At 49.7% G+C, this 15,565-nt stretch overlaps 1 protein-coding gene across 3 annotated transcripts in view; it reads right to left on the bottom strand.

The window, feature by feature from the left end:
* Positions 1-6,231: 6,231 nt before the first annotated feature.
* Positions 6,232-15,565, bottom strand: part of Abca3 (ATP binding cassette subfamily A member 3) — a 63,952-nt gene continuing 54,618 nt past the window's right edge. For all 3 annotated transcript variants that reach the window (XM_059270174.1, XM_059270175.1, XM_059270176.1), the window contains exons 26-33: positions 13,973-14,145; positions 11,462-11,590; positions 11,140-11,334; positions 8,861-9,048; positions 8,314-8,484; positions 7,862-8,052; positions 7,642-7,715; positions 6,232-7,180 (exon numbers count right to left, since the gene is read on the bottom strand). In XM_059270174.1, coding sequence (XP_059126157.1) covers positions 7,049-7,180; positions 7,642-7,715; positions 7,862-8,052; positions 8,314-8,484; positions 8,861-9,048; positions 11,140-11,334; positions 11,462-11,590; positions 13,973-14,145 — 1,253 coding nt within the window. In that variant the 3' untranslated portion in view covers positions 6,232-7,048. The remainder of the gene's footprint in view (positions 7,181-7,641; positions 7,716-7,861; positions 8,053-8,313; positions 8,485-8,860; positions 9,049-11,139; positions 11,335-11,461; positions 11,591-13,972; positions 14,146-15,565) is intronic.

Raw genomic sequence — 15,565 nt, 5'->3', positions numbered from 1 at the left:
GAAGACGTTGGGTTCTGATGTAAGTGAAAGATGGCAGCAAAGAGGTAGACAAACTTGCCAGAGAGAGGCAACACAAGCACCTCTCGGCCCTGCTCCTGCCTGGGCAGCCCCTGGAGAGTGCTGCTCACATTTAGGGTGGCTCTCCTCACTTAACAATTGCAAAAATCCCTCACAGGTGTGCCCGAGGTGTGCCTCTTGGTTAATTCTAAATTCAGTCAGATTGACAACCAAGATTAACCATCTCCCAGGGGCTCCACCCTGTTCTTGTAGAGAAAGGGCCCTTGAGACTCCGAGATGGGGTGGTGATGGGCAAGCAGGCAGCATGTCCAGTTCTCTGAAGATTTAGTGGAGTCTATGATTAGAGAGGCTTCTGGAGGCCTCAAACCCGGAGCTTTGGGTCCAGAGCAGCACTGATACCCTAGAAGCAGGAGGCAGCCTAGGGACCCCACCATGGCTGGTAGGGTGAGGCCACAACAAGTTGGGCTAACACTCTCTCCCCTGCTTCCCCCCCCCCACCAAATGTTCAAAGTAATTTAATTTGGCATTTGTGTAAGCTCTAACACATTTTATATTAAATCTAAAAGCATGATTTACTCAGATGCTTTGATAAAATTTGTTGCTAAATATGCAGAAACATTCAGAAGGATTGTAAGAACCAGGTGGTGGTGGCTGTGGCAGTGGTGGCACACGCCTTTTATCCCAGCACTCAGGAGGCAGAGGCAGGCGGATCTTGTAGTTTGAGGCCAGCCTGGTCTACAGAGCAAGCTCCAGGACAGCCAATGCTACACCAAGAAACCCAGAATCTCTGGATCTCTCTCTCTCTCTCCCTCTCTCTCTCTCTCTTTCTCCCTCTCTCCCTCTCTCTTTCTCCCTCTCTCCCTCTCTCCCTCCCTCCCTCCCTCCCCCCCATCCTCCCTCTCTCTCCCTTTAAAGATTTATTTATTATGTACAGTATTCTGCCTGCATGTATCCCTGAAGGCCAGAAGAGGGCGCCAGATCTCATTACAGATGGTTGTGAGCCACCATGTGGTTACTGGGAATTGAACTCAGGACCTCTAGGAAGAGCAGTCAGTGCTCTAAACCTCTGAGCCATCTCTCCAGCCCCTCTTCTTGTCCTAGAATCCCTTTTCCCAGCCTGTTGCTAACCTACTGAGGCCAAGGTGGTGAAAGGCCACTGAACTGGAGTTTCCAGGGACCCAGGGCTCCTTGGCCCTGCTCTGCTGGAGGAAACGTGAGTACCTGGCCACAGTTCAGGAGTGATGTAAGCCCTGGCCAGTATTCTGAGCTCTTTCTTCCCTTCTCAAGTTCAAAGTCACCAATGGTGATGTCAAGGCCATTTTAACCTTGAGAGTGTACTCATATTAAGGCAGAGCATTTTCCCAGGCCTGATGATCTCTGAGATGACCAACCTTGAAGGCAGCTTCAAAACTGCTAAGGTCAGGGCCAACTTGGGCTGTGGTGAAGGTCTGATCAGCTTTGGATAGGCCCAAGTTGTGTCAAAGGAGGGAGTGCCATGCCGAGATGGAGAAGAGGGAGATGACTGGTGACAGGCAGACTGAAGAAGAGTCACCAAGGCCTAGTACCTGACTTAGGAAGAATAGAGTGGAGGAAGATGTGATGGGCAAGTCCTTCTTGATGGCCAGAATTAGCTGAAAGGGCTACTAGGAAGCTGACATAGGTGAACTTCAAGACTGTATTTGTGAGCAACCTCCACAGTTCCACGTTTTCACTGTAAGGGATGACTCCAAGTCCTCCTCAGTGGCTCCTTCTGGATTCTGGAACAGGATGCCCTCTGGAATAACCCACATGTTCCAAACTGGAGGCTTGGGATCCTGTTCATCTTCATCGTAAGGTCATGTGTCCATTTCTGCCAAGAATTCAAAGATATATCTGAGGTGCCTTTCCAGGGTGCTCTCATGGGGTGGGGTGGATGTGGTCTGGTCAGCCTGGGGCTGGATGCAGAGCCTTGAGCCAAAGTTTCAGCTGAGCCTGGGGTAAGGCATCAGTGAGAATGGCCAGGTTGACCTGTCCCAGTCATAGCCAGGTGATAAAGTACTCTCACCTTGCAGGCACTGGATACAGGTATTTGTGGGGTGTGGGCAGTGCCCCAGGAGCAGAGCCTGGGCAGCTCTGTGTGTTGAGAAGGAAGGCTGTCCCTGCTCTTCAGGCCTGGCCTCACAACTTCCGTTCTCTATCTGTTTGTCTAGAGTCCAGGCCAGGAGGACATGTCAGGTGAGAAGGGACCCAACCTAGCACTATGTCACCAACTCAGTGGACAGTGTTACCTGCCCTCTGTGTTAGAGACTGCTGGATATGTCTTGAGATTTGGGTTCCTTGTGTGTGTGTAGATGAACGTTTACGCTTTGGACAATGCCAGACACTAGGCCTTTCACAGACACATGGTGAATGATGTCTGAAGGTGCTGAAAGTATTGGGTCAAGTCAGTGTGCCTTCTTCTGAACTCCTACTCCCTATTTCCTGCAGATTCTAGACAAGGGATGGTAATTAAGAGAGGGAGGCCATCACTGGAATGGCAGATATGGTGAATGGATGGAGCCTGGCCCCAGATCCTGAGGGTAACAGCTGTGCACTGCCTTCTCCATATTTCATGAATGGCTAAAAATAAGCTTCTGTTTTAAGCCAGTGGTCTGTAATTTCTGATATTATAACCATGATGTGTAGGGTGGGGACAGCTCCTCCTGTTCATGATCTATTATCTGTTTTAGACAGGATCTTGCTATGTAGCCCTTGCTGTTATGACATTCACCATGTAGCCAAGGCTGGCTTCAAATTTCTGGGAATCCTCCTGCCTCTGCTTCCCAAGTGGTGTGATTCCAGGTGTGTGTCACCATACATAGCAGCCCTTTCCCTTCAAACCTAGAAAAGCAGTGAGGGGCTTGGCTACAGTCTTGCCCACATTAGGGCTTCTTCTACTCTTTTATCTTACCCAGCAAGTTCGACATGCAGTGACAGTTGAGCCACCTTGTTGGGCATAGGGGACTAAATGAGGAAACATAGTGGCTGTCCATAGACTTGCTCTTGGACCAGTGGACCCTGGGTCAGGCCATGGGGAGCAGAGGCAACAGCCTTGTCTCCTGGGTCCCCAGGAAGAGCTGGGCAGCCAAGTACAGCAGCCACCTGAAAATAGCTTGGGCCTTACTGGTCTGGAAGGAAATGGACATGAAAGGACAGGCTAGACTCCTGTCTGAGACCTCCACAGCTCCATTCTTTGCTATTCTTCACAACTGCATAGCTCCAAACAAGCCAGTGGAGACAGGTTCCTGAGGCCTGCTCTAGGCGCTGCTGCTGATAACCCAGTACTGAGTACCCAGCCCTGTACCCGGTGGGGTCATGCAAACCCTTCCTGCTGCTCTTAGTCTTTCTTTCTCTGTGTAACAGTCCTGGCTGTCCTGAAACTCACTGTTTAGGCCAGGCTGGTCTTGAACCAGAGATCCACTTGACGGGGAGGTGGGACTAAAGGCATGCACCACCACCACCTGGCTCACCTAGGGTCTTTTTTTTTTTTTTAGGTTTTTTGAGACAGGGTTTCTCTATGTAACAGCCCTGGCTGTCCTGGATTTTACTATGTAGACTAGGCTGGCCTCAAACTCACAGAGATCCTCCTGCCCCTGCCTCCTGAGTGCTGGGATTAAAGGCGTGCACCCGGTTTACACATACCTTCTTTACATAGCTGTGGATCATCTTTATCTGGTTAACCTTAATTGTTAACTTGACACAGTCTAGAGTTATCTGAGAAGCCTCAATTGATTTATTGCCTAGATCAGGCTGATCTGTGGACATGTTGGTGAAGGACTGCCTTGTTGTTACAGGAGGGCCCAGTCTGCTGTGGGCAGCACCATTCCTCAGGTAGGTAGCCACATCCTGGGCTGTGTTAAAACTCTAGCTAAGTGCTGGGCAGTGGTGGCGCACGCCTTTAGTCCCAGCACTCGGGAGGCAGAGGCAGGTGAATCTCTGAGTTTGAGGCCAGCCTGGGCTACAGAGTGAGTTCCAGGATAGCCAGGGCTACACAGAGAAACCCTGGGGGCAAAATATAATCATGAGCTGATGAGTAAACTGTAAAGTGAGCCAACAAGCATTCCTCTATGGTTTCTAGAGTTCCTGCTCTCACTCCCTTAATGATGGGTTGTGACTTTGAAGTGTAAAGCCAGAGAAATCCTATCTCTTAAATTGTTTTTGGTTAGAGTATTTTATCAGCAATGGAAAAGAAACTAGGTTCCCAAAAGCATTCTGGTTGCAACAGTCCTCACATAAGCCCTCTGCTGGCAGCTTTACCCTGTCTTTGAGAGGACAGATGTCTCCATGTGTACTGAAGCAGGCCTATTTCACAGGTGTACATATATATAGTATCTTTGTCCAGGCCTATTTAGGCCTAAACACCTTTCTGCATACTTTAAAAAATGTGGGGGTGTGGAGATGAAAGAGAAAGAAAACCACTAAAACACTTCCTTTTTAAAATGCCATAATAAACTGGTAGCACATGATTTTAATCCTAGCACTCAGGAGGCAGAGGCAGGGTGATCTCTGTGAGTTCAAAGTCAGCCTGGTCTACAAAGCAAGTTCTAGACAGTTAAGGCTACACAGAGAAACTCTGTCTTCAAAAACCAAAAACCAAAAAAAAAAAAAAAAAAAAAAAAAAAAAAAAAAAAAAAAAAAAAATTTGCCATGGTCATGATGTCTCTTCACAGCAGTAGAAACCCTAACTAAGACACTCTGACTTGTCAACTGGTGATGAGTACATCACCTGGGAGATGGACTTCTGGGCATATCTACAGAGGGTTTTCTTAATTAGGTTAGCTGAGGTGGGGAAGGCCTACCCAGGTGGGTGCACCATTACCTAAGGCTGGATCCTGGACTAATTTTAAAAAACACAAGGGCGGTGGTGGCACACGCCGTTAATCCCAGGACTCAGGAGGCAGAGGCAGGCGGATCTCTGTGAGTTCGAGCCCAGCCTGGTCTACAAAGCGGGATCCAGGACAGGCACCAAAGCTACACGGAGAAACCGTCTGAGAAAACCAAAACAACAACAACAAAACCCAAAACACAAAGGTGAGCTGAGCACAAGCAGTGGCCGCTCTCTGCGTTTACTTCCCGACTGCAGAGGCAAGGAGACCAACTCCTTCCAGCTCCTGGGCCGTGACCTCCTCCACTTGAGGGATTGGAGCCTGGAGCTGTGAGCTGAAATGAGCTGTTTCTCCTTGCACTAGCTTTTGTCAGCGTGGTTTACCACAGCGAAGAGAAACGTAACGAAGACAGACAGCGATCAAGCCCCATGGCTCCCCGCTGCCTGTGGCACTCAGGCTGGCCGTGTCCCCGCAGTTTTTTTCTGGATAGCCGTGATGTTTACTGTATACCAGAGAGATGGCCATTCAGTGCTACAGTGGCTCCTGACTGTCCTGCGGCCATGACTTCTGAAAAGCACAGTCTTTCTAAAACATTCTAGAAGGATGTAAAATGCAGAAGTGTTGACTCAATATTTTAGAAAACCATAGAAGCAATGGCACATAAATAAAAAGGGACTCGTGTTGAAGAAACTTCTGGAATTTTTCTTTTTGATGTTGGAACCGGGATGTCTTACACCAGCCCATATTGTTTTCTTGGATGCAGATGGGACCCACTTTTCATTTGCCTTTGTCCATTGTGATGGCTGATGATGACCAACTTGATGGGGTTTAGAATGACCACAGTAACAAGTGTTTGGGCATGTGAGGGAGTTTCTAGATTGTGTTAATTGAGGTGGAAAGACTGACCTCACCTGCAGTTTACCTTTCTCATCTAACCCCGTTCCCTGCCCATGCCTTGGCAGACTGAGCTACAGGAAATGTGGGTGGTGGCATTCCATGGGCTAGGGTCCTGGACTGAAAAGTGGCGAGCACCAGCCTTCCTGCCTGCAGACACGGCATGGCCTGCCATCACTCCAAGCCCAGCACCATGACTTCCTCCCTGTGATCCTGTACCCTTGAGCCAGGAGCCAGAATACACCCCTTCTGAAACTGCTTTTGTCAAGTATTTTATGCCAAGGAAAGTAACTGATGCATGCCTCTTCCTTCACCTCACAGCAGTGGATCCTGTAAGCTTCCTCTCTGTCAGGAAAAGCCAATTCCTGCTTTTGTTTGAAACTTGATATGACAGCCACATTTGAATATGGGATCCTGGTATAGTGATCTAGTCCCATGAACCCTCCTTATATCATATTTATGACTCAAAGACTGATCATGTCCCCTTAGCCTTTATTTTCTATAGAATCACAATATGCTTAAGTGCTCAAGAGATGACACCACTCAGCCCTGTAGTGGTCCCTGACTGTCCTGTGGCCGGTAACTTCTGTTGAAGGCACAGAGCTGGGAACAGAGGACTGTGCTTCAAGTCTGGCCACATCTCTTGTGCTGCAGATGCTCTGTGGGACAACATCTGGCTCAGGATCAGTTCAGTCTGGTGCAGTGTCCATACCCGAAGGAACATTGACACACAAGGATGCCTCCACAGCTGCGCTGGGAGCCAAGGTCTCAGCACCTAGTCACAGCCAGTATCTTCCCTTCATGAAGTTATCTGCAACGTTTCTGCTCATTCACAGCAGCCTGGAAGTCCTTGTTGCTGCTCAAACCTGTTGGCTTTCTTTTTCCTCCCTAGGGAGCTTATCGGCATATGTAAACATGGACAGGTCCCTGGGGGCTTTCTGGACAAGCGCTGGAAAGAAGTCCAGCCCCCAGGTTACCTGCAGCACCACCTGGGACGGTTCTCCACACATAGACCAAGGCCTAGCTGTGTGCACTGTGGAGTGGGCTCTGGGTCTGGGACTGCGGTCCAGAGTCTGCCTTCAGGAGTGGAAATCTGCATGCTGATTCCTGCCTGCAGGTCCTGACAGACACACTTGGTCCATTTTGTGCATATCACCTTGATTTTTTTCATGTCCATCATAGAAAAGAGTGATTAAAAATTAAAGAAAAGAGAAACTAGGAGGGAGAGGATGCACAGCTGAGCACTGACTCGCCCCTTCATGCCTGGTGCTCTGAAGGCAGCAGCAAGCTCCTCATCGCCCATCCTCAGTGGTGGGGGGCTGCAGGTGGGCAAAGCTCAGAAAGACTTGCTCCAGTGAGATCTGGCTCACAGAGTAATCGTCCACTCCATACTTCTCCTTGGCTTTCTCCAGGATACCAAACACCTTTTGAAACAGAAAAGCTACTGGTAAGAGAGCCCAGGGCCCAGATAGTGAGTCCTCTGGTAATGGGAGGTTAGACTTCACCCTACCATTCCCCAGTGTTGTCCTAGAGCCCCTGGAGAGGTCACTCCCACAAGGTCAGCAATGCTTGGGGAGAGGATATTGGCTGTGCTGGGGCAATAAGGTGGAAGCCAAGGCTTTGCTTTCATCTCAGAGCATGACCTTGGGCAAACGACGTCCCATCTCTGGGGCCAGTTTCCTTTCATGCAAACATTCCTTTCTTCAACCTCAAGTATTGTACATATAAAAACTGAAGCCCATCAGCTATAAAGGTGAGTGGTAGAAGAAAACTAGACTGTGACTGTACCCAGGAAAGAGCCTGGAATTACCATAGATCAGAGAGTCCTAGAAGGTCCCCCTTAGTCACTATTAGCACCCTGTAGGATTCTGGGGCCTGCACTCACCTTGGCCCAGCTGAGGTCAGAGCCAGGCAAATGATAGTGGACCATGTCTTGGTGCTCATCTTCTAGGATGCTGCCTGTACGGAAGAGAGCATATTCTCATGAGGTCAGGCTAGAGAGGATGGCCTGGGGTCCTTGTCGAGGGGTCAGGTGTGTAGGATAAATTCTGTGCGGCAGCTAACATGCCCAGACAGGGCCAGGCCCGTCCTGCACCATCACACACCTGGGAAGGTCAGGTCCACAAACGCCTTGAACTCCTCTAGTACTTCTTGCTTCCCTTCCCTCCGGACCTTGGCCTGCAGGGAGTAGCCGCTGCCAAACTTGCTCTTGAGGTGTTGTGGGCTGCCCAGGCACTTGAACTGGCCCTGAACCATGATGGCCAGCCGGGTACATAAGGCTTCACACTCCTCCATACTGGGGAGAAGGAGAAAGCCTGAGACGGTGCTGGAGGAGGCTGATGCTCGCCCTGAATGTCAAAGGCTTGTGCAGACAGGAGGGTATCTATGCCCAGACCAGGCCATTCCTGATTCCCCATGCTGGATGTACCCACATGCAGAGCCTGGGAAATGTCCTGGCTGACCCTGCACTAGCTGCTGCCATATCTTCTGCTCACCTGGTCCCACCCCAGCCACCCGTTCCGGCTCTGCCCCTGACCCACAGATGCCCAAGCTCTACCTGTGGGAGGTGATGACAATGGCCTTGCCGGACTCCCGGGCCCGGGCCACAGTGTCCCACAGCAGGCGCCGGGCCACAGGGTCCATGCCAGTGGATGGTTCATCTAGGAAGATGACTGCAGGCTCTCCAATGAGGGCAATGCCGGTGCTCAGTTTACGTTTGTTACCGCCACTGGAGGGGATGGGTGACAGGTGGGAGGCAAGATCAGTAAGGAATATGAATACTCTGGCTTCCAGCAAAGGCCCATACTCAGTGACTCTAGAGCATCCTAGGTGAGAGGAAAGGGGTGAGTAGTACTAGAAAGCCCACTGCATAGGGGAGGGCCCTGGAGGGAACTGTGCCCAGGGGTCCTTGACATGGCCAGTCAGCTTGCCTCGGCACGAAATGACAGGGAAGTCCTCTCATATGGTAAGGTCTAAGTTGTGCTATCAAATCCAGTCTGATTCTGAAGCCATTGGCCTTGAGCTCTATGATAAGGAGACCCTAAACTACTTTGAGAAGAACCAGGGCTGATCTCATGGGAACAGAGACTAGCTATAGGTCGTACCTGTAAGTCTTGACTAGTTTGTTGGCATGCGGCTCCAGGAGCAGACCCCGCAGAGTGTTCTCCACACAGGCACTGATGAGGCGCTCTGGGATGCCTCGGAGCCGTGCATACATGACCAGCATCTCCCTGCCAGTCATGTGATCTAGCAGTGCATCAAACTGGGGGCAGTAGCCCATCCGCTGCCGTACCTAGATTGGAATGTGGTGTGGGAGGGAAGGGTTAGAGAGGTCCTCTCCTCTGCCTTGGTGCCTGCTTCTTTGCCTGGCCTGAGTCTACGGCCCAACGAGTCGGCCCAGGGTTGTCCAAAGAGTCGTAATGAGGCCCTGGTGGCTGACTACAGCTGAAGCTCTGGAGCAGCACCCAAGTGGGGCCACAGGGAGGACCAGCGATCTTAGGGAGGCTCCCAAAGGGACCACACAGGCCAGCAAGTGGTCCAGCTGGGAGCCCGATCCCTGACCGACAGCTGTGGGGGCAGTTAGCATAAGAATGTTTCGATTAGCCGGGCATGGCAGCACACGCCTTTAAAACCAGCACTCAGGAAACAGAGGCAGGCGGATCTCTGTGAGTTCAAGGCCAGCCTGGTCTACAGAGTGGGTTCCAGGACAGCCAGGGTACAACAGAGAAACACTGTCTCGAAAAACCAAAAAAGAAAAAAAAAAAAAAAAAAAAAAGGAGGAGGAGGAGGAGGGAGAATGGTTTCATTGTTGTACGAATAGTCACCACATAAAACTTTATAGACAACTGTGAGCACACTCCCCCATTCATCAGGTGGTAACAAGCATCTAGCGTTCTAGGGTCTGTCTTCTGATAAGAAGTGCTCACTGGTGACACTCTTGCAGTGGGCATCCCTTCTCAGAGGTGTCTCAGCAAGTGCCCGGATGCAGAAAAGCCAGGGTGCATCAGGTCTCTCCAGGCTCTGGTGTGCTGGGTGCCATCCGCCCCACCACCCTCCACTGCCTGGGGCCGGTGTGCCTAGGCTTGAAGACTCCAGAGAGTCTCCTCCTTGGAAATCTAGTCTGCTTTTACTTGATCTGGAACAATTCTTAGCTTTTGGCTTAGCTCCCCCACACGGCTTCCTTTCCTCCCGGACCTCAGATGTTTCCAGCACCACCTCTCATGCATACAGTTCTAATCATTTTTTTAAAATTTTTTTTTTTTTTTTTTTTTTTTTTTTTTTTTTTGAGCTGAGGATTGAACCCAGGACCTTGTGCTTGCTAGGCAAGCGCTCTACCACTGAGCTAAATCCTCAACCCCGAAATTTTTGATTTTTTGAGACTGTCTCTCTATGTAGCTGTGACTATCCTGGAACTCACTATGTAGAACATGCTGGTCTCAAACTCAGAGATCTACCTGCCTCTGTCTCCTGAGTGCTGGGATTGAAGGTGTGTGCCACCATGTCCAGCAATTTCTAATCCTTAAAATATTAAGTTATTATTATAATCTTGGCCAGGTAACTGAAAATCTTAAATCTGAGTTTGGGTGCTGGAGAGATAGCCTAGTGGTTAAGAACACTTGTTGCCCTTCTAGAGGAGTGGATTTGGTTCTCAGCACCCACACAGTGGTTCATAATCATCTGTAACTCCAGTTCCAGGGGGTCCAACACCCTCTTCTGACCTCCATAGGGCCAGGCATGCACATAGTATACACAAATACAGGCAAAACACTCATACACATAAAATAAATAAATCTAGAAAAAAAAAGAAATCTGAATTTGTTCATTCCTTGAGTGCTGTGCCTGCAAATTCTGGTCATGCCTGGTTGCTTGCTCTGCTCGTACACCCGGACACAGTATTCAGCTCTCAGAAGCCTGGGATGAGCCCTTCTTCCAGTCCAGCACTCCCTGCCAGCAGCTCAGAAGAGGAGTCCACCGCTAGACTTACATTCAGCCCTTTCCTGTCTTCTGCTCTACTTGACACACAGGGCCTTTTATACTGTCTCCAGGCATTAGGGAACATGTGGGCTGTACCTGGTCCAGCCTCACTGCGGCTTCAGCCTGATGAGTGAGAAGCTGGATGGGCCCTGGGCCTTCCCGGCCTCCTTTCATTTCTCTGGACTTTCAAACCATATGTCTGTGTCCTAGACACAGAAGTGCTGGGTGGACAGACAGCTGAGTCATGTTTCTTTGACCAGCATTTCTTTCCTCTCTATCACCTGTTTAAGCCTGGTCCTGATGTCCACAAATACTGCTCTGCCTACTGTGAGGCAGAGACAAGTCTGTCCGGTCTCTTGGGTAGCCTTTCTCTTGCTTCAGACCAGTAGGGCATCCCTGCTGCACCCACCTTTCCGATATCAGAACTGATGCTGTAACCCCCAACAAAGGCATCCCCTGAGGTGATGGTCTCCTCCCCAGTCAGCATTTTGAACGTTGTGGTTTTCCCAGCTCCATTGAAACCCAACAGGCCAAAGCACTCCCCTTTCTGGACGGCAAGGGAGATCCTGTCCACGGCAAGGAGTGGTGCTCGCTGGTCATACACCTGCAAGATGCCAGCAAGAAAGCCCCAGGTGAGGAGGCCTGAAGGTAAGCCAGGTCCTCTGGCCTCTAGCCCCTGCTAGCTTCTGGGGTACTAGGGCCAGCTGGGTGGAGGGCAGAGCTTGTGTTACCTTGGAGAGCTCATTGATGATGAGTGGTGTGTCAAGCATGGAGTCTAAGCTGGGGACCAGGACTCGGCTCCTCTCATCAGCTACATCTTGGTCCTCAGGAAGCACTGATGTCCGGTTCTGCAATTCTGCCTGATTATTTAAGATGAATACTACACATGTGAAATGAGAGGACTTTTCACTTCTGCCCTCACATAGACATTCTTTCACAAGAGGCAGGAGGGCTTAGAGGCTCAGGTCTACACAAGCACTGTGTGGAACTCAAGGAGAAAACCATAATCAGAGTGATGTGAAGAAGAGGGGTTTTTTTCCAATTCACTTTTATTACGTGTATGGTTGTTTGACTGCATGTGTGTCTGTGTACCACACACATGCCTAGTGTCCTGTGGAGGCCAGAAGAGGGAACTGGAGTTACAGGTATTTTTTTTTTTAAAACAATTTTTTTTCAAGACAGGGTTTCTCTGTGTAGTTTTGGAGCCTGTCCTGGATCTCGCTCTGTAGACCAGGCTGGGCTTGAACTCACAGAGATCCGCCTGGCTCTGCCTCCCGAGTGCTGGGATTAAAGGTGTGCGCCACCGCCCGGCCTAAACGACTTTTAAAAATGTATTTTATACGTATGGTTCTGTTTTGCTCGCATGTATACCCCTGCACCACAGGACGGCAGTGCCTGCGACGGCCATGGGGCTCTTGGGAATGAAGTGACAGGCAGCTGCGGGCCACCATACAGGTGCTGGTAACTGAAGCCGGGTCCTCTAGGAGAGCAGCCAGTGTTCATTACCACTGAGCCGTTCCCCAGCCCTCTTTTCTTTTTTAAAATTAAAATTTTAATTGTGTGTGTGTGTGTTTATGCACAGGAGTGAAGCGCCCCAGAGGTCTGAGGTGTCAGATACTGGGATGGAGATACAGATACTGAGGTGGAGCTACAGCTCTGGGTAGCTGATTGTTAGACATCTAACTAACATGGGTGCCAGAAATGAACTGGGGTTCGTTGCAAGGGCAGTATGTGTTCTTAACTGCGAAGCCATTTTTCCAGGCCAAAGGACTTGGTTCTCTCTTCCAGCATGAGTTCCAGGGACCAAATTCAAGCTGTCAGGCTTATGTGGCAGGCACTTTTACCCTCTGAAACACCTCGCTAGCTCATTGTTTCACTTTCTTTTTTTTTTTTTTAAGATTTATTTATTTATTATGTATACAGTGTTCTGTCTGCACATATCCCTGCAGGCCAGAAGAGGGTGCCAGATCTCATTACAGATGGTTGTGAGCCACCATGTGGTTGCTGGGAATTGAACTCAGGACCTTTGGAAGAACAAACAGTGCTCTTAACCTCTGAGCCATCTCTCCAGCCCTGTTTCACTTTCTTTAAAGAGATGTGTGTTGCTAAGATGCAAGATTGTAAAACATCGGTAGTGAACTTCTGCCCTCCGGGGTTCTCCCATTGTGCTGTAAGCCTGTATTTAAGACCTCCTCCCTCCTTCAATAAACGGCATTCGGCATTTAAAAAAAAAAAAAAAAAGAGATGTGTGTTGCTATGTTGTCCACGCTAGCCTCAACTACTGAGCTCAAGTAATCCTCTTGCTCTGCCTTCCTGAGTAGCCAAGACTATAGGCATGCACCATTGCATCTGTCCGGGAAGACTGTAACTTGTGGGGAGAACTCATTTGGGAAAAGTTGTAATGTTTCTGAGAAGTCAGTTCAATTCAGGTTCATCTGGATACCCAAAGAGATCTGAACAGACTTTGTTCTTGTTTGTTCATGTGAGGGAGGGAATGAAGCCTTGGAGTACATCTGAAACACTGACTGTGTAGGGTCCGTGAGATGGCTCAGTGGGTAGTGGCGCCTGCTGCCAAACCTGACAGCCAAGTTCCAGCCCTGGGAGCCACATGGCAGAAGGACAGAATCAATTCCCACAAGTTGTCTTCTGACCTCCACACTCACACATCTACATACTGATTAATTAATTAATTAATTAATGAGAAATGAATATATGAGCTGGGCGGTGGTGGTGCACGCCTTTAATCCCAGCACTCGGGAGGCAGAGGCAGGCAGATCTCTGAGTTTGAGGCCAGCTTAGTCTACAGAGTGAGTTCCAGGACAGCCAGGGCTACACAGAGAAACCCTGTCTCGAAAAGTGTGTGTGTGTGTGTGTGTGTGTGTGTGTGTGTGTGTGTGTGTATGTGATAACAAGTGGAGTAGACTCCTGTCTAGCTGGGCACCTCAAGTGGCCCAGGTACTGACTCTGCTAGGTTGCCACAGCATCAGGATCTCAGGCTTTACGGCAGACCTTGAATAATGAGTGCTGAGCCCCCTCCCCAAGCTGTGACCATGTACGTGGATCTGGCCATGCCAGGCAGCCAACACTATGTGTTGGCCATGAGGCAGTGTGACAAATGGGAGGGATGCCCAAGGCACATAAGCTCCAAGGCTGGGCTCACAGGGCGGTCCTTCACTGTCTTAGGTCCATGGCAGATGTGGGGCGCATCTGTCAGCATTCCTGAGCTTCCAGGAGCCACTCACCAGAGTCCACCTCCTCTGGAAGGCACAGATGAAGGTCCTCAGTCTCCACAGCAGGTTGGTCTCAATGAGGAAGAGCAGGGTGAGGTAGATGCACCCTGAGGCAGCCATGGAGGTCACAAACTTGCCAACCCCGGGGGTGCTCCAGGCATAGAAGTTCTCCTGGTACTGGATGTCTGTGCAGGGTAAGGAGCAAGGCTGGGCCACCTGCTGAGTACCCTCTCCTTTCCCAGGCCCCAGCACTGTCCTTAGTCCCCCAAGCCACACAAATGCCCACATCCTCTATCAAGGCTCTATGTTCCAATTCTTGAGGGCATGCCTTGTGTTTGTCAATGTCAAACAAGAGTCTAGGTACTTTCTGGCTCTGGAAGAATTATGCCATGTGAGGTGTCCCTTGCACACCTGTGACAAGGGACCAATCCCACATTACAACCTTGTCTGCTAATCACACTACACTGAGTTGAGACTGGGCAGAGATGTGAAGATGCCCTAATCACACCCCTCTCCAGGCATTCAAATTTAGAGATGGGATAGGCATTCACAAGCCCTGTCCTAGGGTAATGCTCAGCAAGGTAGGGAACAGATTGCACTTTTGCCTGAGGGTGTGCAGGGCTCTGTCGATATGACTGCTGAGCTCCCTGCTGATGTATAAAGGAGACTGGTCCAGGTATAAAAGCCTCCACCCCGAACAGGTCTAACTCTTAATCTGTAAATGTGACTTTGTTAAGAAATGAGACATTTGAAGATATCACTAGTTAAGACCTAAGGGGAGATGCTGGATTTAGGGTTAGCCCACATCCAGTGACATGTCCTTGTAAGAGAAAGACAGGGAATGTGAAACCCAGAGACACGGGAGGAGGCTGGGCATAGACAGAGATGAAAGCCACAGCCCAGGAACCTGTGGGATCATGGAGAGAGGACACAGGAAGGACAGATCCTCCTCTGAGCCTCTGGAGGGGCATGGCATTGCCTGCACCTTAACTATGGATTTATAGCTTCCAGTCTCATGAGAAGACATGCGTCTATTGATCACGATAGGCTGTGGTACTCTGTTCTAGAAGCTGCAAGGAACCAGGACATGTGGGAAAATCGATGCCCAGATGCAGGCCCAGAACATGTAAGCAGGAGTAAGGGACAGGGAATGTGGATAGGGTCTGATGACTCAGAATATGGAGCCCTGTTATGGCTGGAATGCAATCCCTATTGGGAGGTATTAGGAAGGAGGAAATCCGGGGCTGGAGCGACAGTGCAGCAGTTAAGAGTACTGGCTTCTCTTCCAGAAGAGGATTCAATCCCAGGTTCAATTCCCAGTACCAACATGGTGGTTCATAACCAACTTTTCTGCCTCTGGGTACCAAGCATGAAAGTGGTACACAGGCCATGCATGTGGGCAGAACACTCATACATATAATTTTTTTAAGGTGGAAATTTAATCCAACTGTGGCATTCAAAAGTGGGGCCTCTGAAAGGTGATTAGCATTAAATAAATTCTACAGGGCAAAGCCTCATAACTAAACCCTGGTAGCTTTCTAAGACACCAGAGGACACATAAGAGCCAACTCATATCAGGTCATATGAAGCCTTGTGCATGTTTGG

Source organism: Peromyscus eremicus, chromosome 8a (genome assembly GCF_949786415.1).
Source record: "Peromyscus eremicus chromosome 8a, PerEre_H2_v1, whole genome shotgun sequence".
In the NCBI taxonomy this organism is placed as follows: Eukaryota; Metazoa; Chordata; class Mammalia; order Rodentia; family Cricetidae; genus Peromyscus; species Peromyscus eremicus.
The sequence above is the reverse complement of the archived record's forward strand: the minus strand, read 5'-3'. Positions and strand labels throughout refer to the sequence as shown.